This window comes from Micropterus dolomieu, linkage group LG17, assembly GCF_021292245.1.
Source record: "Micropterus dolomieu isolate WLL.071019.BEF.003 ecotype Adirondacks linkage group LG17, ASM2129224v1, whole genome shotgun sequence".
NCBI lineage: Eukaryota > Metazoa > Chordata > Actinopteri > Centrarchiformes > Centrarchidae > Micropterus > Micropterus dolomieu.
Genome location: NC_060166.1, coordinates 26,595,047 through 26,612,749, shown reverse-complemented (window position 1 = coordinate 26,612,749; position 17,703 = coordinate 26,595,047). Strand labels below are relative to the sequence as shown.

The following is a 17,703-nucleotide window of genomic DNA, read 5'->3' as shown; positions in this document are numbered from 1 at the left end:
TACAAGATGAGAGCTCCTGTGCATCTGTCATACAGTCAGTGGTCACTCCTCAATGATTTCTGATTCTAAACATGTTTCCCTGTGCATCTGCTGCATGTGACTGTTCCAGAAAAGTGAGAAAAAAATGGGATTTATTGTGGAAAATATATATTTTTGCATACAATAAGGATTATTATAAATATTAATTAAATTTAGAAAGTACTTCTATTGTCTGTCTGAGCTTTTTGCTTTGTGCACTGACTTATACTGCAGATATGAAGTTATCTAGGTCAAGTTGTGCAGACAAACATGATCCCAGCGGTATTTATTAGGCTAATAGGTTGATCGTTTGAACCTCAGCTGCAATGTGCATGAACATTTTTTTGTCCTTCGCTATATTACTGTGCCTAAAGGAGAAAATAGCCCAGACATTCACAGAGCAAAGTGCACATTATTGCAATTTTGAGAGGTTTTATAACATATATATCAAGTTCATGCAGTCAGGCGCACTTCAAAGCCGTCGTGTCATATTCACACCAAACCACAGGGCGGAGACTTTATGCAAGCGATACACTTTGTTGGTCCCTCCCAAATAGGCGGAGCGTCAGACGCATCGAGCAAATGTCAACAACATGCCGGAGACTTCCAGAGAAACAGAAACTGAGGAGGGACTGAAAGACAGACAACAAAGAGACCGACGAAACCAGTTGTCTCAGAACATCGTGTCTTTAATATCTCAGTTCGCAGATGATCATTTAGCAGTTGTGCGGGTAGGAGTCTCCTTCCGTGTGAGCTGAAAGTGACTCGTGATGCATGGGCATATATGTATAGACACCTCTTTGCCATTGTGTACATGGGCCACCGGCATTTACATTTTAGTTTTGAAGTTGCTGGTAACCTAGGAGAGGGGAGCATTCAAGACCATTCAGTACCATATGGTGTCAGATATCCTGTCAGGCATCACCAGTTGTCTCCAATGGGGGTTTTGATGCCCATGTGTCACTGTTACCTCTGTCAAAGTCTTTGTCAGTGTCGTTGTCCAGCACATGTTCAGCTGGGTTGATGGTTATCACTGCCATCCTGTCAACCCTGAACTGCTCTCTCCTCTCTCACACAGAACATAAGCACAGGACTGGCAGTTGCTGGTGTTATTGTAATAGCAAGGAGTATCAAACTGGTAAGAGAGAAAGGCAAAGAGACCTCAAATGTTGATCAAATTACAGACCCTCGGTAACTCTTGAATTTCCCCAACAGGATTTATTAATTAGCCTATCTATCTATCTATCTATAAAGTGGAAACTGTGAAGATTCTTGACTGAAGGCTCAATTAAGAATAGAAAGCTTTTTCTTTTTGACACAGTTAATTCCTAATCTCTTTGTGTATTTATAATATTAGATTTGTAGTATGTGAATGAAATGCATTTTTAGATATTTTACCCTAATGAGTCATGAAACGTTGCCACTCAGCTCTCTCATTTCTCCTCTTCAGATCACCAAATTTCAAGCTGCGTCTGAGATCCCTGCTCGTTTCATTGAGAGGAACGTCAGCCTTCGTGGGAAAGTTCATTCAATCACAGAGAAAGGACTCCAAGTGGAACATGTCCCGATTTATCTGCCAGTCCTCTCTCCGTTACTTTCAAAACACAAAGGTAATGTGGGGTGTACTTTGAGTAGTGATGGACAATAACTTAGTATATTTACTAAAGTACTGTACTTGTACACATATTTACTTTACTTGAGTCTACTCTTTTCATGCCACTACTTCTCTTCTGCATCTCAGAGGGAAATATTGTACTTTTTCATTTATCTGACAGCTTTAGTTATTCATTACCTTAGAAATTAAGATGTTTACGCACAAAAACTTTTGAAGAGTTTATAAAATATGGCGTTTTATTATAAATTAAACTACCCAACAGTTTATACAAGTTCAGCTAAAATGATTAGTCAATCGTTTAAGTTATTTTATAGGGTAATTATGACGGCATTTCTTACTATTTTCAGAATTTTTTCAATCAATCAATTAGTGAAGAAAATAATAGGCAGATTAATCGATGATAACAATAGTCATTAGATGCAGTCCGATGTAAAATATTTCAAAATTAGCCCCACCTCAATTACTTCAAGAGTAAAATCCTGCTTTTATATTAACGCATGACTAATAAAAATCTAAGGACATAATTGTATAGCAGTCACAGGGGACAGAGTATGTCTGCACTGAATACTTTTACTTTTACTATTTTAAGTATCTAAAATCAAGGGCAACTGGACTGGTTGAAGATACTCAAAGACGTTTGGCCTCTCATCCGAGAGGCTACTTCAGTTCTACTTCTGACTATATACATACATACTTTTTCATACGTAACATTGCAAAGCAGTACTTTTACTTGTAACAGAATATTTTCAGTGTGGTGTTATTACTTTTAATTAAGTAAAGGATCTGAATACTTCATCCACCATTGCCTTTGAATGAAATCATGAACGCACATAGACACAAAAATGATGAAAAGCAGCTTGTAAGCCTCCCTACACAAAAATAACCTAATGGAAAATGAATCAGCACGTCAAAAATGTGGCAGTTACACAGCCCCTGCAAGTGCACCTTATTATTTTGTTACACCAAAAATGTCATTGTTACATTTTTACTCTGTTGCATTTGATCATCTTTTCATGAGCGAGAGTGACAGGTAAGCTTGTTATCTGTGTTATTAAATCATGGTATTGACTGAGCAATAAAATCAAGCAGCTTGTGCTTTAGAAAGTGCTTTATCTGCAACTTCAGTGTGAAGGACTCACATGAACAGATTGGCTCTTGTCTAGCTATTTCAAATATTACCTTTGTCCCACTTGACCTCCCACATTTTAAAGCTGGTTAGAGCGATCGTTTGGGACTGTGGCTGTTACACAAAGGTCATATACTGGAATTTCTTTGATAGAGTGCAAGACTCCGGCAATGAGTTTACATCAATGATGCATGGTGCTCAAACTCAGTCAAAGTGGATGGACACTGTTTTGCAAATGTCAAATGAAAACCATATTATCACTATCTCACTACTGTTTACATTCTCCCAGATGCAAATTCAAAAAATGCACTGCATAATTATTTCCTGGTTGTATAATATGTGTATGCATAGTTGTATAATAATAGTACTTATTACCCTTTTCTAATATACTGTAAATTTGATTACTGTATCTGTTATGTTCTATGTGTGTACCATAAAGGAACTACAAACTTTAATTTTGTTGTACAACCTTGTGTTGTATAATGATAAATACATTACTTTGATTCTTCATACTTTGCTATTTTTCATATAAAGTCTTAGTCAGTCATAATTCAGCCCAATATTGAACCTTAATAACTCAAAAACTTTATTTTTTAGTACCAAATGAAATATGTCTGTGGAAGCTGGCATCAAATGCCTGGGCAGATTTGTAGTCTTGTTCAGTGAGATACTGATTTGAAGCTGAATTTTAGACTATTTAATGTAAGCATGGTTTTTGCATCACTACTTGTGTTTAGACACTTGCACTTTTTTGTTTTGATTGCACTTTTTGTTTACTCTGACTTCCTTCCCTAAGTATTTACCCCACTGATGTGATATGTACTATGAGCTTACTAGTACTTATTGCTGCTCTTACTAGTATGTATTGTCAGTTGATGCTTGTATGTTGTTCCTCAAATGTAAGTCGCTTTGGATAAAAGCATCTTGCAAATGAGTAAATGTAAATGTAGACAACATTTCAAAAGTTAAGGTGCTTTTGTTAAATAAAAAAAGAGACAGTAGAAAAACATGTTTATATTTCTTAAAGTAATGTGTAAGGTGTAATTTTGGTATCATTTCAACACTGTTACCAAAAAATATAATTTCAGACAATACCCAGCTCTAATCATAATCAGTCATATGAAACTCTACAGGTCACATATAACCTGTTCTTTACTGTAACACATATGGTAAATGGCACTTTTTTTTTTCTCTCTAGGTGTGTGCACGTCTCTGATGCTAGTGCATCTTGCAGGAGTGGAGTTGACTCCGGAGGGCAGGGTATGGCTGCAGAAGAACCTGACTCCTGCCCAAACAGTCTGGCTAAAACTTATCAGCCGAGAAGACGACACACTACACTGTTTGGTGTCTCAAAGCACGGTGAGGGTGGAGGGTGGAAATTATAGCTTATTTGTCATGACTGTCAGACTGATAGGAGTTCATAGTTCATGAACTCATTTCCTTGTCTTCCCTCATTTCTCCAGCAGGGGTCCATGTGGAGCTACTGTATAAACGAAGAGCTCCTCAGGCTTGGTCTGGCCCGCACTGCACCCGTTGTCAGAGTCCTGCCTGACTCTCGCCTCAACTGGCGTCTTCACAAACGGCTGCACAGGGCAGAGGTCAAGGCTGAGAGGAAGGGGCGGGGACTGTGGAAGCAGGACAGCCTATGGGAGAGGGCCTCCAGGGCTGTCAGGGACAACGCTTTAGTCAGACTGATGAGGAGGATCCTTAAAAGGGACGTGAAGCACTAACTTACCTGTTATAGCCCGCTGTCATACTGACACATGTAAAAGTAGAAGTCTAACTACAGGTTTAGGGGGGAGCCATCCATCACTAATCAGTCTTGTGTCACAGATTCTTGCTTCTCAATGCTGCAAAAATAGTTAAAATTCCCTGAAATTACAAAAAACAAGAACTTTTTTTTTACCTCCTTACACCTGTTGCCAATGTTCCTGTTTATATTTCACTGTTTCTGCCTTTAGACGTTTGAAAAGATTAAAAAGGTTTGTCTCAAACTCTGATACTAATCCCTTGCCTTTCATTTACCCCCTTAAACCACAGCTAACCATGGCCTCCTCTGCTGTTGTGTGTGTGTACGGGACACCCCACTAATCACAAGATGGGGGCGGGGTATGTTAATGTCGTTCAAAATGGAGAGGGGGGTCCACTTGTCCCTCTCCGAGATCACTGTTGCTATAGAAACACCAAATGTGAAATACAAAGCGAAATAAAGGCTATACTCTACAAACCCCGTGGGAGCCTTACATGTTGTGTGTATGTGTGGGGGTCTTTAAGTACCTACAAAGAGGGCCCTTTTAGCTGTAATATGACCAGGGCATTAGAGTATTTAAGCACTGAAACAGAATAGAATAGAGACCGAGCATGTAAATTGCCTTTTATGTCATATGGCATCATTGTATAAATTAAAAAAAAAATTTTAACTGTTGTTTTGTTCCAATGAGTGTACACCAACCCCTGCTGATACACCCTAAAGTTAATTTCCTGTGTCCACGATTATGCTTTTATGTGATTGTCATTATTGTTTGCAGAGTCCACTACCAAAATGACACCTTGTGCTTTAATGTACTGTGATTGTTATCCATGCTTCATCTATGCAAGGCAGCAGCAGAGGAAGAGGAGGAGGAGGGCCTGCACATAAGGCCAGACTGTGATGTGTGTCCTGTGGGGTGCAGGGTGAGGGGGTTTCAATGCAGTGAGAGGTAGTACTGGAGCAGTCAGTCAATCCAATGGCCGCAAGACGATTAGTGCAAAGGGGAGGAGGTGTCACAGGGGTAGAAGGGGATTTTGGGTCTGAGCACAAAGGCAAGAGAGGAGGAGTCACAGTGGAAGGGAAAGGCAGCGAAGGGAGGGGGGGCTTGAGGGGTGATGAATCAGCTCTCTTTTGTTGTGCAAATGTTACTAGGGACTGTTAAGGCCGAAGAGGCTTGTGATTGGTGGGCTGGTTCAAATTGTAAGGTGCATTTCAGGCTGATGGCTGTTGCTGCCAGACTTTGAACTGTCACCGAGGGAGGAGTGGGAGGGAAACCATGGCTGAGACAGAGAAGAGCGGGAAGGCAGAGTAAAGTTTCTGAAGCTGCAGATCACAGAGAATCAGTGCTGTTCACTGAAGACGTCTTTATAATATTTAGTGTGCACTGCATCTCTTATCTAAACTCAGATGAAAATTTAAGATTTGTGCAGGTAGGAATTTTCTTTGAATACAAGCAATGATCCATATTTGATTATTGGCATCAATATACTGCATGGTCACTTGTCAAATGTGCAAAATTTTCTTGAAATGTCAATTTAATGATTCAAGGGAGAAAGAAGATCATTTAAAGAATCTGAAAGTAGTTGGAACTTCAGTTGATGATATGGGACCACCTGCTTCTGCATCATCTTTTAAACACTACTGGACAAAATGCTGACTGTTAGAATTCAAACAAAATAAAAACAATGTCAAATATTATATGATTAAAATTTCATCCAATTAAAAGAAAAAAAGGTATGCGGGGAAAATGGCAATAAGAATATCTGCTTATGGAGCTTTATGTCATTGTTCTTGAATTTTGATATAAAATAATGTTTTGTTTAGTATTTTTCCCCCTTAAATTTTAATGGATCTACTGAATGCATGAGTAAACCATGTCTTTGGCTCTCTTCTGGCTATGTAGTCCACTCTGAAATCCATTCCAGGTTTTCTCCATATCCACCGGTCCCACACTAGTAGTCATTTGAAGAGGCACTGTGCTTAGTGTTGTGGTGGGTACTTGCCCACACCAGGAAAGTTGTTGAGACATTCTCTATCCCTGAAACCACTCTGCTGGAATTATCACTGACTTGTTTTACATTTGTGCCCTGTGCCATGGACGTTCAGTACCTGAAGGACTGCTGTTCTGATGAAAGTGGCAGGATTTTGTGAGGAGGCTGGCAACGCGGTTTTCACTGAAGTGACATAAGTAAGTAAACCAGTGATGGTTGGTCTAATTCATGAAGGACTGACCTTTCTTTTCTTTTCTGCATCTCACAATGTGCATTTTACTAACCTTTTTTTCATTACTATAACACTCCAGCTAAGATGCATGCAATCACGGATTTAAAAAAAACAAAAAAACATTCTAAATCTGAAAATGACAGAAGTAAACCTGCGATTTATGATGTGATTCATGAAGGACTGACATTGTTTTTAGATAAACAGCATGACATATCTCACAAGGTGCATTTTGCTAACTTGAGCCTTTTTATGTGAAACTTAACTGTAAACTTTTCTGACTGTGGCAATCTGCACACATTTAGCTTTCTCTTTAAATTTAGTGTTGGTAGGATACTGTATACAGTATCCAAGCAGATGTGCACCTGTTAAACCTGTGTGACTGGACACTGGCTCTGTAAAATAGAAACTCAAGACATTTCAATCACTATCTTTACTGTACCACTCCAGCAAAGATGGAGGCAATGAGGCTCAAAATGTTATTTGTACAATTCTTGAAGTACTTGGCAACCACAAATTGCCTGAGCTGATATGACTTATATTTTTGTCATATACTTTGGCGTGTTTGCCACGAGAATCAATATTTCATCTGTGTGATTGATTGAAGCATTTTCTGCTGCATGCGTTTCACATTATGGTGCTCCTTCCCATTGTGCTTAACATCAGAGATTTGCAGCAGGGCAGCTTAACAAAGGCCTTTATTACACCCAGCCGGTAGCCATCCCAGAGAAAGAGATGGGGCACTCCCCCGTCCGAGAGCATAGTCCTTGGGGATTTTTTGATTTGATTTGAGTGGTTGTGTGTAGCTGGCTGGGTGTGAAAGACAAAGAGATTTAAAGAGACAGAGAGCTGGTGTGACAGTGAAATGCACCCAAAAACACAAAGGTTAACTCTCCATCTTTACTCCTGCCTGTGAGTGTTGTCAACGTCTCACACACAAGGAGTGTCTTTATTAGGCAGAGTTGGTAATACTCAGGTCCAAATTCAGTCATGTTTAATGTACAGTTTGGCCTTGTTAATAGAACATTATCCAAATGAGGTAAATATGTGCTTTGACCTGCTGTCACAAAAAACTCTTACTGGCAATTATTATTATTATTATACTGGGTAACTATTCCATCACACAGCCATATGCACTGTAGAGGCTGTGTGTGTGCGTGTGTTTGTGTGTGTGTGTAGGAATGCATTAGCTGTAAAGTGACTCTCTTGTTATTTGGTGACTTGAACTATTGTGAACATTGTATCAGCTTGCTGGTGTAGGGTTGTAGGAATGGAACATGACTCTTTGTGGGTGATCCCTCATGAATAATTGGTTTCTTGGTGGAAATGAAGGGAAAAGGACTGTGGGTGAACACTATGGGATTGAATGAACCAAACAGTGGGTATATACTTATACCATATAGATAGATAGCAGCTTAATCCCAATTAGACCCCTGTCCCTTTCACTGGCCTGGTGTGGCTGCATGTTTTGACAAAAAAATGCAAGTATCAAATAGACATCTGGTCTGGTTTTACATAATTTCTATGGATGTATAAAACCTCTTGAAGCCCACTGGGTCGCCTTGTGCTAGTTCTGAGTTGCTTGGATTGTGTTTACAAATATAAATGTTTAAACATTTGTTAATTAAATGAATTATTATTATTGACACCTGTCCCCAAAATTGGTAGGGTTAGTTTCAGAAAAATTAACAAGCTGTCACTTTGTGCTACTGTATGTCAGAGACCAATCACACACTTGCTCATATACATTTTCAAACACTAAGATGGGAAACTGTGTATGTATTGGACTCTCTGGGTACCAGCAGATGTGTTGTTATGATGCCGCACTCAGGCCCCCTGCAGAAAACAGTTCTCACCTGTCAATGAGGACGTTAAACAGACAGTTTGAGTCCTAAACCTGAGAGTAAAAGTAAAGGATAGGAACAGGAGGTGAGAGACGAGAGGTGGGGGGGCTATCTTTGCTTGAAATGGATCTGAGGGTTTGACTTATGACCTTACACCCACCCCTCAAACCCCTCAATTCCAAAGTAAAGCAAGACGACCTCATGACACACACATTCTACCACACACGCGCACACAGCAGCACACGTGAAAGTTAAAAAAAACATGCTGTAATTCTGGCTCTGGAGACAGATTTTCACCTAAAATGGATGAATGTTCATGCAATATGTAGCATCTTTTGGATTAAATTTAATAATTTCAGGATGTAGTACTAGTAAATAATTATAATAACATAATAAATAAACTTCTTATAGGTGCATAATTTAGAAACAGAAGAGCTCTCATCATATCTATTGCTGATTTAAATCAGTCAGTTAGGACACACTGCAGAGGAGAATCCACAGTTTGCAGTTTACTTTTGTTTTCAGGACTCCACGATGTTCGTAAGGCATCTGTTGACAAGCTCTGATAGCCTCCCTGACCCTCTGTAAAACAACTGACCCCTCAGTAACCTCGCTGCCTTAAGGTTTGCTAGGTCTCCTTATCAGATCAAAGGCTCACTGATTGGCTGGACAATTTAGATGTCGCAACTTCCTCTTTCCTCTTAGCCTGAAGAACACATATTATAGCAGTTTTGTAGAGCTGAAATGATTAGTTCATTAATCAATTAGTGTATCATCAGAAAAGTAAACTTGTCATACATTCTCTTGTTCCAGCTCCTCAAATGTGATGATTTGCAGTTTCCTTTGGTTATTTGTAATTATAAGTTAAAAACTATTGGTCAGACAAACAAGTAATTTGAAGATGTCACTCTGGGAAACTGTGATCAGTAATTTTCAACATGTTTAGACCAAACAAGAAAAAACAAGAAAAATGATCTTGAATCTGAATTAAAAATGTGACATTTAATCTCAGTTAACAGTATAGAAATTGACTGTAGCGATGCACCACACACTACAAATATTTCACATTACCCCCGTGATTCTTTGATGAGAAAGGCAATGTCTGACCACCCCAAAATGACAATATTCTTACATGAATTCATGAACATTCATTAAAATACTATTTTCCTCCATTTTAGATGTTGCCTTTATAGCCTTTTCTTGAGTTAGTGACTTAGGAAGCACTCTTATTACACTTATTTACACTATTATTACACTCCTCACACTTATTTTGGAAACGACCCGTCTGGGCATCTGCATAGCAAGACTGTTTACTCTGTGTTCTGATAACTGCTTTACAAGCAAATACAAGCATTTCACTGACTCTATAGAACAGCAAGGTGGCTTACAGGCTGAATGCCATTAGGATCCTCAACCATCCCTACTGACTTGTAGTGAAGAGAGATATAACAAGCAACGTAACTGCGTTGGCGATAAGCCTTTGCCTTTGTTTTACAGAAAACCACTGAAAGGGTTGCAGATTTTCTTTTTAAATTATCTGCATGGTTGATAATCACTCAGCAATTATGGCAGCTGGTCACATAAAATAGAACAGTCATTGCATCTCATTATTCATGTCTACATAGAGTGCTCTTTGGCATGTATCAATATGGGGTGACAGATGCTGATCTCTTTGTGTCATGAGAGGGCCATTGGTACATACTGTACATAGGTGCCAATATGGGGGTGATTCGTGCAATGTCAAATGTGCCATGCAAACAAAACATCCCTTTAAAAGAGAATTATGTTTATTATTGTATGTTTATTACAATCTGGGCCATATGTTCATAGTTTTGGCCATCATTTCCATCAGTTGTGATGACATGATAACAAGGAGGCATACAATGCTTGCATACAATGAGTCGAGTGGGACAAAGAAAATGAGCAGTCAGACAAATACTCAAAAAAGCCAGCAATTTAGCAGATTAGAAGACAGCTAATGTTGAACCAGGAGGTTCAATTATGACTAAAGGTACATAAAAAGTGTTCCTCAATAAATCAAAGGTACAGTTTTCTTTTAATGGTTGGGCTGTAACTTTTTTTCACACAAGATTTAGTAATTAATTTAATTAGTTAATTTAGTTTTTACATGGTGTGTTAAGTGTGAACACTATGAGTTAGTTCTAGTAATCTAGTTATTACAACATGTATTAAAAGGTTGCATTTAGCAAAAAGTTACGTAAATGATACCTGGATACATGTGTGATGTGAATAGTTGCCGTTTACAGGTGGCTAGCTTGCTCTGCCTATCTCTTGCGTCTACAAGAGGGACGGACTGAAAAAAAACTGCACACTGATCTGCGCACTCTGTGTTTCTTGGGGAGGCATTTTCTGGTTATTAGAGGTGAAGCTATTGGCAGTGAGTAGTTCTAAGATACTTTCAGTCAATCCCTACTTAATGGGTAGCTAATGCTTGCATGCCTAGCTGTCTGCAGATATCAGCAGATGTCTTGTCAAGAAACACAAACATAAGATTGATTATTAAAGTTGATAAAAAAATGTTAACATTGCGCAGACCTACATCCAATCCATGTCATTGTTGTTTTACTATTTTTTCAAATTTTTGATTGCAGTGCCAAAGGCCTGCTCTCAATTTGAAAGACACAATATTGTACGATATGTGCGAAGATATAGAGTAGGCTATCTGCCTATAGTCACTGAGCTTGATAAGAACCGAAATCTCCTGTATTAACGCTGCATGGACTTCCCCAGCCTGTAGCTTTTAAAACAGTAATGGATTGCTGTCCTGTTAGATCAAAATGTACATTTTCATGTAGGACAGACAGGAAAAGTAGAAGTAATAAAATGCACATCCGCAGGTATAAGATTGCATCACTTCCGTTTGATTTATCTACTTCAACAAAACTTTTAACTTGGGGGCATTCTCGGCCTACTTCCTGTCAGGGCATAAGATAGAGTGTCTCATCAGGCAGTCTGTCATCGAAACATTTATTTTTAAGCTGTGTTCTCTCCCAGCAGCTTGGTAGACAGGAAAGACTCCCTTGAAGTCTGGGCCGTCCTATAGATGAGAAGGCTACTAGTGTTACACGCAGTCAGAAGAGGATAAGCAAGTCACTTTACTAACTCCACAACATGCACTGACACACACTTGGTTTGCTTTAAAAAAAAACACGTTTATCAACCTGTTTTATTATTAAAGAAATTGTTTGAAATTTTGGCAAATATCTTTATTTGCTTTATTGCCAAAAATTAAAGACGCTGTTCTCATGTCTGTGTGGTAAAATATGAAGCTACAGCCAGCAGCCTCAACCAGGTTCAGCAGTGGATAAGACACATGCCTTTGGTGTGAGAGACCCGTGTTCGAATCCACTGTTGTGTTCCTGAGCAAGATACTTAGCCCCTAGTTGCTCCAGGGTTGTGTGACCTCTGACATATAGCAATTGTAAGTCGCTATGGATAAAATCGTCAGCTAAATGAATAATGTAAATTTATATAGCGCCACATAACTTATCTCATTGCACTTTTTACATAGAGCAGGTCTAGACTATAGGCTACTCTTTGTAAAATTATTTACAGACACCCACCATGAGCAATCACTTGGCAACAAAAAACTTTTTTAACAGGTGGAAACCTTGAACATAACCTAGACTCAAGATGGGCGGCCAACTGCCTTGACCGGTTGGGTTGGGAGAGAGGGGGAGAATGAGGAGAAAGATAGATGAGAGAGGGAAGTGAGCAGGAGGCATAATGCAAGTTCCGGATTTGAGATGTAAAATTATAGTATTGGTAGTATGGGGTCAGTAGGTGGCTTGCAATCATAGCTTAGCATAAAGACTGGAAACAGGGGAACAGCTAGCCTGGCTCTGTCCAAAGGCAAAAAAATCCACCTACCAGCACCCCTAAAGCTTATAAATGAACATGTTATATCCTGTTTGTTTAATCTGTACAAAAACCAGTCTCTGCTGATTGCCTGGCAACTTCACCATGACGAATCTGGGCAGTCATTGCTACTGCCAAGAAATAGTTTGGCACATAACCCCCCCATAAAACCACAATGTGCCATTTTTCACATTTCAGCTTTTGTACCATTAGTGAAGTTTTGAGGTGTTGGTGGTGTAGCTTCATATTTAAAGGACAATGAAAGTAGTAACAATCTTCTTGTCTATCTCTCAGCAAGATGTTGAACAATTCCTTTAAGTTGGTAATATCGGGATAATCATACTTGGCTGTCACTTGTGAATATTATGCAAATATGTGTTTTTCACTTGTTTTATTTGTTACAGAATCACATAAATACTATTTTCCATTATCTCTATGATCTGTTTGCTGTGTAACCTTGTGCAGCTTTTGTTAAGCTCACTAACATGCACAGTGTGGTAACTTATTCTTGCCATGTGACTTCAATGTTTATGGTGGATTCACATTATCTAGCTGTATCACAACCTGGCGTGCCATTAAAGTTTCTGAAACAATGTCTCCAGTCATGCACCTCTGCTCGGCTCCTATCTCTAATTTGGACTCTGTTATGAAAACAAGCAGTAATTTAGGAACTTTATTCTATAATTAAGCAGTAAGCCACAAGGGGCTGTGTTCTGAGTTCAGAGCAGCTAGGAGGCGTTTCGGGCACAAGGTTAAGCAGAGTTTAATGGCTATGACGAAAAGCCTCAGATGACTTTCTGTGCTTATAACATGAAGGCAAAACAAAGGTTTTCAAAACTATTATAATATAATCATAAACTATACTGAAAATGCTTTATTTTAAGCAGAAATGATGACATTAAGTCAAAGCTGTATTTGGCTCTCTACCAAAGCATCAGAGAGCACTACTTATTGTCTTAAAGGCCTTGACTTTTCTGTATTGCTGTTTTTCTTAAAGCACTTTTCTCCAGGTCTTGTTGTAAAGTGAATATTTTGGCCTCTATGTTTATGTTTTGTTTTTGCAGGATGTTTCATTCTCTTTTTTTCATTTTTTTTCTTGTAAAGTTTTCTTCCAGCACCAACTTAAGTACATCTTAATATTTAATCAATAATGATAAAATATTACTGATGATAAAAAGGTCATTGTTACATTATTCAAAGGAACAGATATTAAACATTGCTTGACCTACAGTAAAAGATTAGAGATTTTTCTGATGATTAAAGAAATGTTACAGTTACGCGCATCAGTTCTGCACCATGCACAAACTGATTCACCATGACATGAGTGTCATATTAACAAAATGAATGGGTGTTTGTCCATATGGTCTGTCTTAAACATCACAGACATTACATGCTTCCGTGTTTTAAAGTGAGGTGGTGGCAGGGTCACAGGAAAATACTTTCACCTCAAAGATACTTGACCCATGAGCTCTACGTGTTCGACCAGACAGTAACCTCTCCTCAGGTCAGCCGGCACCAGATGCCGCAGAACAAATGTCCCAAATGCTCTGAGCCTTTCCACATCTATGTATCTCCTGTGTGTGAGTGTATTTGTAGTGGGACACAGTAAATCACAAAGACTGATGAGCAACAGGTGGGGAAACACTAAGCAATGAAACTGGCAGTGGGAGAGGTAGGAATAAAATGTGTTTAGGAGGAAGTGGTGGAAAATTGGGAATCCGGCAATAATAGCGAGGAGAAACAGAAAGAAGATGAATGAGAACACATGGAGAGAGATGAGGAAGTTCAAAGGGGACAATGAGAACTCACTAGAGGGATGGGACCTGGTAGGTTTCGTAGAGGAAGATCAGAGAATCTTTTCATGCTGGAGGTGTAGAAAGGTGTTTCGCTTATAGTCAAGTCAATTCAACTTTACATAGAGAGTCCAATTTCACAAATCACAATCTGTACAGTATACAGCACCCTCCATCCATTGACCCTCTTGATTACGAAGAGAAAAAACTCCCCCACAAAAAACCTTTGTTGATTTGAAAAACAATTAAATTTTTGAACAGAAACTAAAGAAAGAGGAATTTATGCTGCCACCACAAGAAGAAGAAGAAAATTCAAAATAACAGCAAAACCCGTACTTAGCAAAAATGCATTGTGTTGAAGGCTACAAGATGCAAATAAATGGAGATGAATTTCTGCCCCAATATAATCTCAACTGTGGAGTCACTATGGACTTTAACAGCAGTAGTGGGATAGCTTTGTTGCAATACCTCCTGGACCTTTACATGCCTAACTCTGACAATGTGTTTTCCAGGTTGCATAATTTAATATGATATTAAAATATATATAGGCTAACTGAAACCATGAGGAGGCAGCAAGGTTAGCCACAGCCAAATACCTACAGAGAGTAAGGCAGGTCCTGAATATATATATGCCCTCCTGGATAGCTCAGGTAATCGTGGGTTCGATTCCCGGTCAGGGAACCCTTAGGCAAGGTCCTTAATGCTACTTGCCTACCTCAGGCATGAGTGAAACCACAAATATAAGAGCCATACTGGCTCAGACGTCGCCCTGGTCGACAAGGTCCGCATCAGATGCTAGGGAACCAGGGCAACCTGATGACAAATGGGCTACTGGAACAAGACATTCATGGACTAGAGCAGAAAATATGGATCTGATGCAATGCTACTATACTAGCAATCCCGGTGAGAGGGGTTATATGCAGAGACTGTGGGATATATGGATACTTCAAAACCAACACTGACAAAGAAACAACTCCTAGCTCAGTGTTCTAACATCCGCAAACGGCAGCTCCTATCACAACTAGAGATTGATACAACAAATATGCTATGGCAAGGGGGAGCCAGGACGATAGGTCAGCGGGGAGATGTCATCATCATCCCCACACTCAGAGATCGGGTCCCAAGCCCCAATAACCTTACGGCACAGAATCACTCAACATAAGGGCAACTGACCTACGATTGAAGTAAGCTGGACCCCCAAGTACAACGACCAAGATTGCCAAGGCTAAGTGACAAAGTACCCTCTGAAAGTCTGCAAGAAGATGTGAATGCAGCACTACATACTATCCCTACTGAATCCATAACTGAGACCAATGAGCTGATGTACGCCACAGCAGCTGATTGGTCTCCTAGAGATGCTTGGCTATAAGATGAACACCACAAGTCACAAAGAGCATTACCCCCCATGGAGGAGAAGGCTAGTGGCAAGAAGAGAGGTTATTCAGCTCTCAGACCTACAGAAAGGTGCAAAGAAGGGGCTACTTAAGAAATACCAGAAGTCAGGAAGATAAACCAGATGTTCTCCACCGAACCATCCAAAGTGTACTCTCAGTGGCAGGGTAATACACACAAGAGACTGAGACTGAACAGTACTGGAAGAACAAAAGGGGCGAAAGAGGCATCCCACAACACCAATGCTCAGTGGCTAGTGGATCTAAGAACAGATCACAGCAATTTACCAGAACAAGATCCAGTAACCATTACAATGGCAGACATCAAAGAAAGAGTGGAAGGTATGAAGAGCTGGACAGCACCAGGCCCTGACATGATCCACACCTACGGGCTGAAGAAACTAACTGCACGCCTAGCAGCACAAATGAACTGCTGATGGATGGGACCCACCCAGAATGGTTAAACCAAGGACGGACAGTCCTGATTATGAAGGATCCCCAGAAGGGAACAATACCATCTAACTACCGGCCAATAACCTGCCTCTGCACAACATTGAAGCTCCTGTCAGGCATCATAGTGGCTAAGATAAGTAGGCACATGGCTTAATACATGGACAGGGCCCAGAAGGGAATGGGCAGTAATACCAGGGGAGCCAAGCACCAGCTACTGGTTGATAGAGCAGTCACTCGAGACTGCAAGACCAGGCAGACCAATCTGTGCAGCCCCTGGATTGACTAGCCTACGACTCAATGCCACATACATGGATACTGGAATGCTTGAAAATGACACTAAAAGCCTTCATCAAGAACTCAATGGGGCTGTGGAAAACAAGTCTGGAAGCCAACTCAAAGTCATTTGCACAAGTCACCATCAAGTGCGGCATATACCAAGGTGATGCACTATCCCTGCTGATGTTCTGCATAGGCCTGAACCCCCTCAGCCAGATCATCACAAAGACTGGCTACGGATACCGGTTCCAAAGTGGAACAACCATCAGTCACCTCCTCTATATGGATGACATCAAGCAGTATGCCAGAAATGAGTGAGACATCGACTCACTGATCCACACTACCAGGATTTACAGCAACAACATTGGAATGTTGTTCGGACTGGACAAGTGTGGTTGCATGGTATCAAAAAGAGGGAAGATGATCAGAACCAAGGGGATTGAGCTACCAGAAAGCCACATTGCAGATGTTCAGGACAGCTACAAATACCTTGGGGTACCGCAGGCTAATGAAAACTATGAGGAGGCAGCAAGGAAGTCCGCCACAGCCAAATACCTACAGAGAGTAAGGCAGGTCCTGAAAAGTCAGCTGAATGGGAAAAACAAGATCCGAGCCATCAACACCTACGCCCTGCCAGTCATCAGATATCCCGCTGGTATAATAAACTGGCCAAAGGAGGAGATAGAGGCCACTGACATCAAGACAAGAGAGCTCCTCACAATGCATGGAGGGTTTCACCCCAAATCCAGCACCCTGAGAGTGTACACCAAGCGTACTAGTGAGTGTCAAAACCACTGTCCAGGATGAAACAACAAAGATCCAAGTGTACATCAATAAGATGGCCCCCAAAGATGAAGGGCTTAGTGAATACCTCAGGCAGCAGAAACCCGAGGGTGAGTACAAGGAAGACAAAGAATCTTCATGGAAAGACAAGCCGCTGCACGGCATGTACCACAAGAAGTGGCTGATATCAAGAAATCCTACCACTGGCTTGAAAAGGCTGGACTAATGGACATGGCTGCACAGGAACAGGTACTCAGTATAAAATCACTAGAGGTGGGGGTCTACCACACCAGGCAGGACCCCAGGTGCAGACTGGGCAAGGATGCCCCTGAGACAGTACACCACATAACAGCCGGGTATAAGATGCAGGCAGGAAGTGCGTACATGGAACGCCATAACCAGGTAGCTGGCATAGTGTACAGGAACATCTGCCATGAGTATGGACTGGAAGTCCCAAGGTCAAAATGGAAGACACCTCCTAAGGTAGTTGAGAATGACCGAGCTAAGATCCTGTGGGACTTCAAGATCCAGACTGACAAACTGGTGATGGCTAAC

At 40.4% G+C, this 17,703-nt stretch overlaps 2 protein-coding genes across 4 annotated transcripts in view; both read left to right on the top strand.

The window, feature by feature from the left end:
* Window positions 1-47: 47 nt before the first annotated feature.
* On the top strand, window positions 48-4,986 carry c18h3orf33 (c18h3orf33 homolog (H. sapiens)). 3 transcript variants are annotated; one of them, XM_046073318.1, is made up of 5 exons: window positions 48-113; window positions 1,097-1,156; window positions 1,469-1,628; window positions 3,958-4,118; window positions 4,223-4,986. In XM_046073318.1, the coding sequence occupies exons 1-5, from the start codon at window positions 72-74 to the stop codon at window positions 4,487-4,489; spliced, it is 690 nt and encodes a 229-aa protein (XP_045929274.1). In that variant the 5' UTR covers window positions 48-71; the 3' UTR covers window positions 4,490-4,986. The 3 variants fall into 3 exon arrangements, with proteins under 3 accessions (XP_045929274.1, XP_045929271.1, XP_045929273.1); XM_046073315.1 differs by lacking the exon at window positions 48-113 and adding an exon at window positions 575-749; XM_046073317.1 differs by lacking the exon at window positions 48-113 and adding an exon at window positions 578-749 and having other exon boundaries at window positions 4,226-4,986.
* A 9,217-nt stretch (window positions 4,987-14,203) lies between these two features.
* plch1 (phospholipase C, eta 1) overlaps window positions 14,204-17,703 on the top strand; it is a 50,125-nt gene continuing 46,625 nt past the window's right edge. Inside the window, exon 1 of the mRNA XM_046072816.1 lies at window positions 14,204-14,278. Coding sequence (XP_045928772.1) covers window positions 14,204-14,278 — 75 coding nt within the window. The remainder of the gene's footprint in view (window positions 14,279-17,703) is intronic.

Coding starts and splice junctions, on each gene's coding strand:
- c18h3orf33 (XM_046073315.1), top strand. CDS start 612: ATGCCGGAGACTTCCAGAGAAACAGAAACTGAGGAGGGACTGAAAGAC. Junction 1,157..1,468: donor TAGCAAGGAGTATCAAACTG/GTAAGAGAGAAA, acceptor TCTCCTCTTCAG/ATCACCAAATTTCAAGCTGC. Junction 4,119..4,222: donor GTTTGGTGTCTCAAAGCACG/GTGAGGGTGGAG, acceptor TCATTTCTCCAG/CAGGGGTCCATGTGGAGCTA.